Source organism: Copadichromis virginalis, linkage group LG18, assembly GCF_057382275.1.
Source record: "Copadichromis virginalis isolate Kocher_CV1m ecotype Utaka linkage group LG18, C_Virginalis_male_GT1.1, whole genome shotgun sequence".
In the NCBI taxonomy this organism is placed as follows: Eukaryota; Metazoa; Chordata; class Actinopteri; order Cichliformes; family Cichlidae; genus Copadichromis; species Copadichromis virginalis.
In genome coordinates this window covers 18,265,364-18,278,138 of record NC_140635.1, presented here as the reverse complement: position 1 = coordinate 18,278,138, position 12,775 = coordinate 18,265,364, and the positions used below count along the sequence as shown (strand labels likewise).

Below are 12,775 nucleotides of genomic sequence, written 5' to 3'. Positions count from 1 at the left end.
ACGACAACTTCCGGAAAAGAAAACCAGGCAGAACGGAAACCATGAGAAGCACAGTTAGTATCCACAGTAAACCGTTTTCATTGTGTTTAATACTCTGGTTTCACGTCACTGGTGGCTATGGTCGTCTTTTATATACACTGCTGTGGTCCAAGTTGTTCATACCAAGATGCCAAATCAGGAATCCGTGCTCATTGTGACGATTGTGATACAAACTTGCTCAAAACGTCTAAAATAAAATATCTTCTCTTGAGGCCTCTGGACTTTTGTTACTACCCAGATCACACAGTAGGATCCGCAATCCACAATGGAAGAAAGGGTGCAAGAAAATTCCAACACTTTTAAAAATAAAATTTATTAGCATCTCTAATGTGTATAAATAAAAACATATATGAAACAATGCATATACGTATGATGTAATGAGCTTAACAATAACAGGGTTACATGTGATACAAAGGAGCAGTCTTCATTTTAGCCAGTGTATTGTGAGGAAAACTGAAATCAAGCTTTCAAATATGCATACCTATAAGTTGCAAATCTACATTCTTTGACAAGAATGAAATAAAGAATCTCTTTGGGGCGATAACAGGGAGAATATGGTAAATATCCTTTTTATGCATTCCTGTTCAAAGATTTTAAAACATCTTTCATTGAGTACATTATACTTCTTTTTTTTTTTTTAAGGTTCACTAAATGTTGAGGCGCGGAGATGCAACACTATTCACACTGACCCTCTCAGCTTTACATAAAAGTTAAAATCCTAAAAGGATTTCTCTTTACTCCCTTTTACCAAGGTCACGTTGTTCCACAGACTTGTAATGAGGGTCTTTATAAGCAGGCCCGATGGGAACAATATGACTATAATGTTTGACACAGCGACAAAATATTGGAACATATCAAACTTTACATGTAACTAGCGGACCCAAGCAGATCAAACAAACAAGTGGATTTTACATTTTTACTAATGTAACAAGGTTTGTCATTTTCTGCATGGCTTGCTGTGCCTGGGTCACGATACAAAGGAGACAGTGAATATGGGGGTGAGGGGGGCTCATCTAAGGATTTGGCTCTCTAAGGCTTAAAGCAAAGAATGGAAAGGACCTCTCTTCTTGTGTCACTTAGCGTTTTCCCATTTGGTCATCCTTTAATCAGTCAAAGTTGTCAAATGTCTGGACAGATTTGCACCTAAGACAAAATCTAAATGTGATGCACACTCTTAATTTACATTGCTGACAACTGGACGGGAATCCCTACAACCCAAAACGTGTGTATCATTATTGGCCACTGTCAGTTTTTCCTCATAAATTGAAAAATATCACATTTTTATAGGGGATAACAACATCCAAGACTAACTGCTTCAAAGTAAAAAAAAAAATGGATAAGTACAAAAAAAAAAAAAACAAAAAAAAAAACAAAAGAAAGAAAGAGAAAAGTGATGTGTCTGCTTTAATATGCAGGTGTACGTGACGGTGACAGGTTATCGGCACCCAAGGATCATGGCGACCTCATTCAGCCTTGTGGAATGAAGGGACTATGTAGTAGATCTGAAAAAGATGGTCTCTGCTCCATCCCAAGTCTTCAGAAGAGTGCAAAGATCCCCTTATTTTCCCTGATATATCCATGTTCTCACGTCCTAAAACTCTGCGAACTCCTTTGCGCATTTTTCCGTTAAAGAAACACGGATTTCCTCCTCCTCGTAGTCGTCGAAGTTGCTGGTGTCCCCCGGGCCTCTACACTTTGGTATGAATGGAGCTTCAACCTGCAGAAGAACAGAAGGACTTGTTTTACTGGGTGAGATTATATTATATTTATGCCTACACTGGCTTGTCAGTAGAGCAGGCAAGACTGTATTGTATTACAGTGAATGTAGACAGCATCTGTTGTCCTGGCAAACCCCGAATGCTGTCAACTTAAATGATGTGCCTGTCAGATAGCTAGTGTCTGAAGCCTCTCCCTTTACAATGGAGGCAGTTTTTAATAACTTAACAAAAACTGTCAACTCTGCAGTTTGTGTAACAATTCACCAGATGTGCAGATACGAGAGCACACACATCTAAATTTCCCTCTAAAGTCTGCTTTTCATTCCTAAAACTACTTTATTCACGTCCTATGAGTACAACAAAGCACAAAAGCATGAATCCTTTGATTAGACATCTTAATCCCATCTTAAAAATCATCTTCAAAGCATCTGATCTGAAGAGCTTCCACACCACAGATATAGACACTTGTGCCTTCATACATAATCAGACACACACTGTACAAACCAGCTGATGCATAGCAAAGAGTTAACCCTTTAAAGCCCTAACCAAGAAATCATTCAGAGAATTTGTTCATTGAATCTTCTGACAATTTTTGCAATTTATCGTTTAAAAGTGTGTTGTCCAATTTATTTAGGTTTTATGGGAGAAGAAAAACCCAAAAGAGCAGAATCAAAGATGATGAAAAACTGTATGTATCAAATATGTTACAGGTTAATGGGTACCTCTGGTATCGCTTGTACTTTCATCTTTGTCCCCTCTAATTTAACAGGATTTTGTATAGCTACATTTTAACTAGGGCTGCACAATGACTCAAATTTTAATCTCAATCATTTGAGAATTTGACTTCCCATAACTGTTCAGCATCACATTTCCTGAAAGCACTTGACTGGGGTGATATACTCCAGGTAACAGCCATCGAAACAAAATTTAAATGTCTGGCGCAGCACGACGTGGAGCTTGTCCCTAGAAGCGGATCATCATTCATAGTTTGGAAATACTTTGGATGTAGGGCAAGCAACGTCAGCCAAGTCATATTATGTCTGTGCCACAAAGCAGCACAAGTACCTTATTGAAAACACATCACAAACTGCAGGATAATTAATGCATGAAGGCTAAGGAAAAACAATGCAATGGCTGCTAACAAGAATTTTCCAACATCAACTCAGACGTTTGTAAAAATAAGCCAATGCAACGCCTTCGTATGCGTATCCGTCTGTCTCACAAAGACACGCTGAAATCAAAAAAGTAGCCACATTAATTTAACCAAAGATATGAGAGTTTAAAAAAAACAGGGTGAGTAATGTAGGCTTCTGGAAAATGATCGACAAAAGAGCCGTTATCCCCAACGGAATTATTTTTCCAAAGTGGTAATACCTGCCCTGTATGCAAAACGTTGCAGGGGAAATGGCAAATGATCTCACAGCTGTCGGGCACTTGGTACTCCAAGCTTAGGTCACTTAGGTCACTGAAATATTTGTCTGCAAAGATGTTTTAATTAACAGGAATTTTAGAAAATTTTTAGAAAAGCTAAAAGTCGCTGACTCAACTATGCGTTAAGTTCTACTTTAATTTTTATAAATATTTATTTTTCTTCTAAATGATGCACTGAATTTAGTCATTCAGTATGTTTTATTTGTTTGTTTACATCTGGCTTGTGGACAACAGTTAAAAATTAGCCATCTGGCAAACATTGTATATTTGACCTCTTCGGACAAAGCATTATCCTTGATAAAATTAATATAATTTATATGATCTATATTTAACTTTCTTTTAACTTGCTCTTTGTACTGTGTTTGTACATTAATTTTACCCATTATTTAACAGAAGTCATATGATTGCAGCTTATTCAAATACATAATACACATAACTGAGACTAAAGACAAACTGTGATTGGATGATTTTCTCAAACAGCAGAGTTGCATCTGTAATGCTTCAATACATCACTTACTGAACACTACTTTCAAAGATGCACTCAGTACAACACAACGTGTATATCTTAAATACAAAAACTGTGGCATTTTTTCAGAGTTGCCCGTTCAACTCCCTCTGCTCTGGATTTACTACATGTCAGAGAATAACCTTACACGCAGAAGCATGTGACATTAGCCAGGATCCAGAAACAAATGTTATACAATTAATCTGATCATTTCGTCGTAGTCAGATGTCTACTTTTTTTCCATAATTATTCCATCCTGAAAATACATATTAAAACAAAATGATCAAAGAGAAGAAAGGACCTCTGCAAATATAACAAAATATGCTTATATGAGCTGGACTAGAATATTCAAATAGGATATTTGTTCACGGGGACTTTATAAAATCTCAGCATGGGTGCCCGCCAACTTACAGTGAGACTACACAGTGATTGGCCCAAGATATTACATTCTAACACTGTCATACAGCAATATACTAAAGGCAACTGTCCACAAAGAAAAGGTTCCAACTTCACTGTAAATACAAAACGGCTTCTCTTCCTTTTTGCAGCTCTTTATCTTACTTTTACTTCATAAAACCCCAGGAAGCAATTCTGCTCATGAGGAACTACTCTGGAGTTTTACTGGACTAACTTGAACAGAGAACGCTGCTTATTTTCATCTTATAGCAAATCACAGGTAGAGTGCAAAAACAAAGTTAATAAAAAAAACCCCATAATGATTCCATATTAAGCTAAACTAAAGGAAGTCTATAAGATTTAAGCCCAAGCTAAATAACTAATTAGATTTATCCAAACAGTCCATTATCACTGTCACGCCTGCAAACTGGCATGTGGCACCATGTGCAGTAAAGCTGGGTGATTTCCAAGTGAAAAAACCCCACACCTTTACTGGCCAGTTAAAAAATAAAATAAATATATTAAGTAAATACTGTGCATGCAACAGTAACGACAATCAGAAAGGACCGTGTAGTAAAACTGATTGAAGAGTATTTAGAAACTTTCTAGAAAATAAATAAATAAGTATGGGTGTAAATCGATATGTAATTAACTCTACGAGCTAATTCTGTATGGTGTCACTTTAATGTGTGTTTGGTATCTTGCCTTTCTCTCATAAATTGCGATCCAGTCTGTTGTGGCGAACCATTTGTGTCCTTTGATGTCATTGACTCCATTCTTCAAGTTGCCGTAGCGTTTGGTCAGATCCACCTGCAGCAGGTTTCTCAACAGGTCCTTTAAATCGGAGCTGAAGTGAGACGGGAACCGAACCTGAAAAGGCCACAAGTGTTAGGATTTCATTTCTAGTAGTTAATCGTTAATCGTGCACATTTAATTTAACTTAGCTATCATGCATGACCGTTGCTCCTCATGCCATCATGTTTGCATTTCCAAAAGAAGCAGCTTCTTACCTTTCCAGACACAATCTTCTCATAGATCTGAATAGGCTGATCTGCAAAGAAAGGAGGGTAGCCAGCTGCCATTTCATAGATGAGGACTCCAAGGGCCCACCAATCCACAGCTTTGTTATAGCCCTAAAATGAACATAACACATGTTAATGTAACAGAAACACACAAGAAGAAAAACACTTCTAGTATATAAGTGGAGAAAAAGTAGGCTGTTTTTAAGACATTTAAGACTTTCTCATTATAATTTATCACTTGAGAAAACTTCCAAATGGCTCCCGCAGCTGCACTTGGATAATAACACTGAGGAGCTTTGGTTAGTTGCATTGTAAGAATCTGCACGTCACCACTAATTTTACTCTGACCTGCAGTTAGAAAACTGGAACTTTGTATATAGAAATAAGACATTTGTATAGCAAGCACAGACAATTCTGTTCCCTCTCTAGATAAATTCCTGCAACAGTTCTTTTCTTTTAATGATGATTTTATTTTTTGGTCATAGAAACTTTTGTAAAATATGACTCATCTACAGACCAGTGTTTAGGCTTTACAAGCATCCATTAGCAGAAATGAAACTGTACTCATAAACGCAATTAACGCAAATGTTTAATCACCCAATCATACTGCACATCTCAATTCATTTATGCACGGTCAGGACAACCTACTGAAGTTCAAACTGAGCATCAGAATGGGAAAGAAGGGTGTTTTAAGTGACTTAGACCTTAATATAGTTGTTGGTGCCAGGCAGGCTGGTCTGAGGATTTGAGAAACTGATCTGCTGGGATTATCCCACACAACCAACTCTAGGGTTTACAGAGAATGGTTTGACAAAGGGAAACTATGCAGAAAGCAGCAGTTCTCTGTGTAAAAATGTCTTGTTGATGCCAAAGGCCAGAAGAGAATGAGAGGTCAACAGCAACTGCATTCAAAACTCACTGAACCTTGAAGCAGATTGGCTATAACAGCAGAAGAGGACACCTGGTGCCACTCCTGTCAGCTAAGAACAAGAAACTGAGGCTATAAATCACACCGGTTCACCAAAACTCAATAATAGCAGATGGAAAAATGTTGCCTGGTCTGATGAGTCTCGATTTCTGCTCCAAAGTTTGGTCAGGTTTTAGTGAAAACAACATGAAAGCATATATCCGGCTGCTGGTGGTGGTGTAATGATGTGGGGGATATTTCTTTGGCACACTTTGAGCCCGAGTACCAATTGAGCATCATTTAAACATCACAGAGTATTGTTGCTGACCATGTCCATCCCTTTATGAGAACAGAATCTATATAAAATGAAGAATTCAGTCAGTTCTGAAGCCAAATGGAGATCTGTACCTAAAGTTGCCCGGGAGTTTTTATTACTGTATCACCTATAACTAAAAGTTTTGTGTTGTTAGAATGTGCCCTTCTTATTTACACAGGCAGTAGGTCCACTTCCATTGAGCTGCAGCGGACACTTAAAGCTCACCTACATGTCTAGAAAGGAACCAGTGATGAGGTTGCTTGCAGTCCTACAGACAAGCTGTTTAAAAGATAAGCTGTAAACCTTTTCTTCCTATGTAGTCACACAATTCTTGATGTTATTTTGCTTCAACATTTCTGTGTGGCATCGCTGATTTTCAATATTAATCAAATAATGACTAAAGTAAGAAAAAATGCTTTGATGCAGTGCAGAAAAGTAATGAAAAAATAAAGTTACAAAATGACGTCCATACTTTGCTGAGTATGATTTCCGGAGCCAGGTACTCCGGTGTCCCACACAACGTCCATGTCCTGCCTTTTACCCGCTTAGCAAATCCAAAATCTGTCACCTGGAAGTCAGTCGCACATTGTTTATTCAGCAAGTGTGGACACACAGAAAACACAGCAGAATTGTGTATTGATCTGCGTTCTGGCTCACCTGAATGTAGCCGTGGTGGTCAATGAGAAGATTCTCGGGTTTCAGATCTCTGTATATGAGATCTAGTGAATGGAGGTATTCAAATGTCAGCACTATCTGGGCGGCATAAAACCGCGCATGTGGTTCACTGGAACGGAAGAAGAGATAATTCTGTTTAGAGTCGTAAACAAACACGCGCGAGTAATATCAGAAAATCTATATGACGAATCAAAACCGCAGGAGACTGCAGACGAAAACTAACCTGAACCTTCCAATTCGTCTTAGGTGTGAGAACATCTCACCACCTGGAACATACTCCATTACCATGTACAAATTGGAGTTGTCCTAAAACAAGAGGGGAGGGGCCAAAAAACACACTTTAATTTTACTGAGACTCAAATAAAGGAATTTTAATTATATAATGCCAAAAATCATACTGTACCTTAAATGCGTACTCAAGTTTGACGAGAAAGGGGAAGCTCACTGCCTGTAATATCCTCTTCTCATTTAATGTGTGTTCTATTTGCTTGAGTTTCACCACCTGACAGATAAAGAGATAAGATGACCTTGCCGGGCAAATCTCACTAACATTAGCAACAGACACGGCTGAACACTGAAAGCAAAGGCAGCTTTTAGTTATAATTTATTTTACTTGTGTCCCCCAGTAACCCTTTTAATACAACAAGAACAGGTTATAATGTCATTTTTTTAAGAAGATTAGCAGCCATTTGTTGGATGTGTTTAGCGCCACCTCACTTTCATCGTCATGCATGGTTCCCGCTTATGTCAACACTACTGTCTGTTTGACAGTGTTGCCACTGACCTTCTGCTTGTCCAGTATTTTCATGGCGAAGTATTGCTCTGTTCCTTTGTGCTTCACCAGCATGACTCTACCGAACGAGCCGGTACCCAGCGTCTTTAATCTGTCAAAGTCATCTAGGCACGTCGTGCTCTGTTGAAACAACATTATGTTAGCCTGCTTCGTGTGCCAAGTCTTTAAATAGCGAGTTCAACTTTTCGAGATTCTGACCTGTGGTGGGCATTCCCATTTCCGTAAGAAATCTTCTTTGGCTTTGGCTAGAAACTCTTTAACTAAAAGATAAAGAGCACAGACAGGCGGTCAGCACACACTTCTTTATGCCAAAAGAGCTTGGCTTATGAGTACAAAAGTTATATTTGGCAAAAAGAACGAAGGGCATTGTTATAGAAGGGAAAGGAACAAATGAGGAGAACAATACGGGCAATCAACTCTCATCTGGATATGAATTAAAACATATATTAAAAGTATCACATACTTTAGTTTAAAGAGGGGGACAAAATACAAACACAAGACAGCAACATCCACAACAAGCAGACTAGTGATGCATTCCAAGACACTCAGAACGTTCTCTGTTATTTTGTAGCCTTACTAAAAACGGTAAGAGGACCACAGCACTCAGAAATGAGAGGGAAAAGTGTATCTGAGCAGCTTGTGCATCACTTACAAGGAGTTTGTGGGAAGGCTACCAAACAAAGCATAAAATGGTAAGCATAAACAAACCAATGTATGGGACACACAGCAGATATCCAGATTGAGAGAATGCAGATAACAAAAAACACTGAATTATTTTCAAAGCAGGACAAAGTAAAAAGCAAGCACGTTTAGCAGGTTTTCACAATAAGACCAATTCTGTTTGCCATTCTGGTCATCTTTGGAGGAATTTAGCATACCAAAGGTCTCTATTGATCACCAAGGTTTTTCAGGAACAATCACCCACACGGATGACGTGATAGAAAAGAGAAGACAGAGAGAAATATAGAGTTCATGTACATAAAAACAAGTATAACACGTCAACAAACATGGAGCATGTGTAGTGAATAGAAGCAACAGGAATGAAAACAGAGCTGAGAGTCACGTGAGGAATCGAAGAAGAGACTGACTGCCTACTATGGTGTTTTAAAAAAAAGCTGTATCAGAAATTCAGCCATGCGTGCTAGATCAGCCTGAAAAGATCATCTGTAGCAAAGATAAAAACATTACAAATCTAATCTGAACTACAAACTTTTTTTTATTTAAAGCATCTTCTTTCTTTTTTCACTCCCACTGAAAAAAAGAACAGCTATGGTACAGTAACAAGTGGCTACCTCAATGTCGGAATTGAAGGTTTTTAGCAATAACTTTTTGTTGATAAACTCTATGGACACCAAGACATTTGGGTGTTTTTGTCTTTAACATGAGTATAGTGATTTTGTCAAATGAGGTTCTGGTTTCTAAGAATCAGACACGTGCAATCTGAGTCACTTCCAGCACCCTTTCAAAACAACAGCAGTTCCTTAGTTCCCAAACTCTTCCATTGGGCTGTGAAAACAAAGAGGTGATACAATACAGCAGTAAACATCCTCCTTCACCAACTTTTTAAAGCGTGCTGTTGGTATCAAGTTCAACACAAGCATTTTTATGAGGGAAAATAATACAGTTTTTCAGTTTCCATTGGATATATTGACTGGCAGGTCATAGCATACAGATTTTATTTGCATTTAACAGTGCCCTGTATATCATCCATTACACATTTTCACAGCAGATGCTGTTGCAGATGCAACATCACTTATCCTGCTGAACCAATGCGCAATATTTTTGTACTATTGAGTGATTATTGTTATCGTTTTGTGTTTTTTGTTACCATTTATATGCATTTTTATACTTTTAACTAAAACATCTGTAGAGCTGCAAAACCAAATTTCGTTTCACTGCATATTCTGTTGTTGCCAACTTGTATCATCTATTCTCTTAATTACTTTTCTTAGCTCTAGTATGACCTTTTATAAACTTTAATCTGTTAAAAATAAGAAAATAATGCCCCAAACTGCAGAGGTCAAAGTTAAAGACATATTTTTACCCTTGCTTAAATAACCCATCACAAACTAAACATAAATTCCAATTCCAAGGTCTGCAAATACATTAGAAGAAAATATCCAGCTTGTTAGAGAAATAAATGAAGCATCTAAAAATTATATCAAAAACTTGAGGAATATACTGTCTCAAGTCTAATTCAGTGCGGGGGTTGGAAAAAACAAACTGTGAGGTTTAGGCTTGTTCAGTTTAAATCTTCAATACTCTTTGCAATGCTGCGTGTCTATAGAGTAAAGTTAGCACAGTCGACAAGCCCTTTCTGAGATCAATGCCAAACTCCACACAAGCAAGACATGGTTGAGTTATGTTGGCTTATCCAGTTACACTACAGTACACGCGCACTGTGATATAAAACAGGTGTCATGATGGCAAGTGTTTAATCTCTCCGTCCAAGTGTGACCGTGTCAGTGCTCTTCCAACCGGTCCAGCTTGTTGCATCAATGTACAGTAAACACAGGTAACGTGCAGCTCTGTGGGTAACCAGGTCGTCTTATCAGGGCGGCTACACTCCAGACAAATCTGCCCCTCGGAGCACAGTGTCAGCTTAAATGGGTTTAACAGTTAGCTATGGCCCAGGATCTAGGGATCATAGTTGCATTCAGCGGAAATGCTTGGCAGTATAGATAATATAGCTGATCTGATCATCTCCATCTGCCTGAGTACGTCTGCTTGGAACTGTGCACAGGGCCTGTCTGGTGTCTCTCTACAGGTCAATAAATCTCAGCAATCACTGCATCATAAAGTGGCATTACCTTAAACAAACTCAGTGTACAACTCAACACAGATGGTTCTCTGCTTTGTGTTGTTTTTTTTAAGAGTAAGAAAATGCACTGGGCGTGTTTTTGTTTGTAGCCAAATACAGGAGGATTTCTTTTTATTATTTAAGAGCAAGGGGATGCTCAATGATGACCAGCTGCACACATAAAAGCATATGAGCACAAAGTAACACTGGCCTAGTCTGAGCTACGTCAAACCTTTCAAAGCTTGTAATACCCCTTATCCTCTGACGAAGGTCTGATGACAAGCTGCTCCAGTCAATGACACTGAGTGTGAGAAGTGAGCCCTGATGGACCTTTACCACAGTAAGATTAGCAAAGGGACTCTAAACAAATGAGTGACACGATTAAAGTGTGCTTTCTGGGGAGCGTGCGGCCCTAATGCTGGGAAGACGGCAGCAGGTCCAGGCTTTATGAATGGAAAGAGGGCATTTGTCATTTCTCCACCATATTTGGTCATGCTGCTGTTTATGCAGCCCAGAATAAAATGTGGCAGTGAAGAGCCCGGGGCAGGAACAATCCTACGCTGCCTTCAGATAAAATTTACTGTCTATTTATTTAACAATTACCCAAGAGCCTGCGGTTTATTGCCGCAGATTTAAGACCATCTGTGAAAACTTTCTGTCTTCGTACAACTAGCTGCTGTTGTTATTGTTGAGAAGAAGCCTGCAGTCAAATATGCAGCAAGAGCCAAAGAATTATAAAGCTCGAGATGACACAACAAAAGAGGTGGCGAGGTGATGCTAAGGCTCAGGATTTTTACTCATTAAGCAGGGATTTTGACATGAGACAAATACAAGTCGCTGATGAGTGTGTCAGTGTATGAAGGCCCTAGAAAGCTACAACCATCAAGAGGCAATGAAGTGACAGGGGCCTTCTGAGGGCTAATCCCCCCACCACTACCACCACCACCACTTAAAGCTAAAGTTAGCAGACTAGCTGCTCTTCCAGGCTCTCTTGTGCTCCAGTTTGCATGCAAATCGCCTTTTTAACATTTGAAATTACCATAGAGAGCCATTAATAGACACGCACTGTTTTCCTGGCTACTTAACAGGCTTTAATAGTCTCCTAACACTGCCAGAGCTCCCCTTCCCCACCCCCCTGAATGCCAAAAAACCACAACAATCCGGGGGTCTTCTTGGCGCTATAGCTACCTTCAGTAGCCCCCCTACTTTAAAAAAAAATGGATATATATACGCAGAACCACAAAAACAATACTTCATGCTCATTTTTCTATCTAAACGCAGAGTGCTTTCAGCGTCGGTGCAATGTGGGAATGTGCGGGGGGCGATGACGGACGGACGGCCCTCCCTTGCTTTACTCTGGCTGGTAGTTTAAACAGTTTTTAGTTATAACAGGCTAGCTGGCTGCTTCGTGGCATCTTGTTGAGATGACTAAACGCAACACAATAACACTTCTGAGTTCAAACGACAGCTCGCACTCACCGCTCTCTAGCTCGTTGCCCTTCTTGGCGGTGGCAGCGTTCCCCATGGTGTGGAAGACACGGCGGTCGCTCCGACTGAGAAGAGATGGCGGCGGCTAGCTAACCTTCCAGCTTATGTTTTCGAGGTCTTCAAAAGAGGCTAGCCCGAAATCGATGTAAGTGTTTACTCGGTTTAAAAGGCGAGGAAAGCAACGTCCAGTAGCCGCCCCCTTTCCTTCCAGCTGCCCCCTCGCTCTCCCTCTGTCTCTCCCGCTCCTTCTTCCCTGCGAAAGATGTTCCGCTCCCGCTAGTTCACTGATGTCTGCACGGCTGTCATGAAGCTAGCGGTCACTCCTGTTTCTGACTAAGCTGCTCCCGAGAACCGTCACCAGCACTCAGCTGCGTTCACGGAGCGCTCAGGGGCTTGGATTGGCCACAGATGGCTCTGAGCAGATGCCAAACCAGGCATGCTTCCGCGTTTTTGGAGCATCGCGGCGATTGTATTTCGCAGATGTGGGATACCGTTAGAGTGCTCTTTTGTCTGACTTTAGAGGAATGAGTCTTTATTTCATTTGTGTGTTCAGAGCCAAACGCTATTAGTGTTCCCTTACACCATGTCAGCTGCACATCTGCTTTGACAAGTTCATTGCACAGCTTCAAATGTTTATTTGTATGCCTGTGTGATTTATACATGACAAGTACGCGATAGACAGATA

The 12,775-nt window shown here is 39.7% G+C and overlaps 1 protein-coding gene across 1 annotated transcript; it reads right to left on the bottom strand.

The window, feature by feature from the left end:
* Positions 1–1,566: 1,566 nt before the first annotated feature.
* On the bottom strand, positions 1,567–12,520 carry prkacbb (protein kinase, cAMP-dependent, catalytic, beta b). Its single transcript, XM_085438538.1, has 10 exons — positions 12,082–12,520; positions 8,001–8,062; positions 7,794–7,922; positions 7,413–7,511; positions 7,233–7,315; positions 6,992–7,118; positions 6,807–6,902; positions 5,100–5,222; positions 4,795–4,959; positions 1,567–1,756 (listed from the first exon to the last, which is right to left on the bottom strand). Exons 1-10 carry the CDS (start codon positions 12,125–12,127, stop codon positions 1,631–1,633), a joined length of 1,056 nt encoding a protein of 351 aa, XP_085294664.1. The 5' UTR covers positions 12,128–12,520; the 3' UTR covers positions 1,567–1,630.
* Between the last annotated feature and the right edge of the window lie 255 nt (positions 12,521–12,775).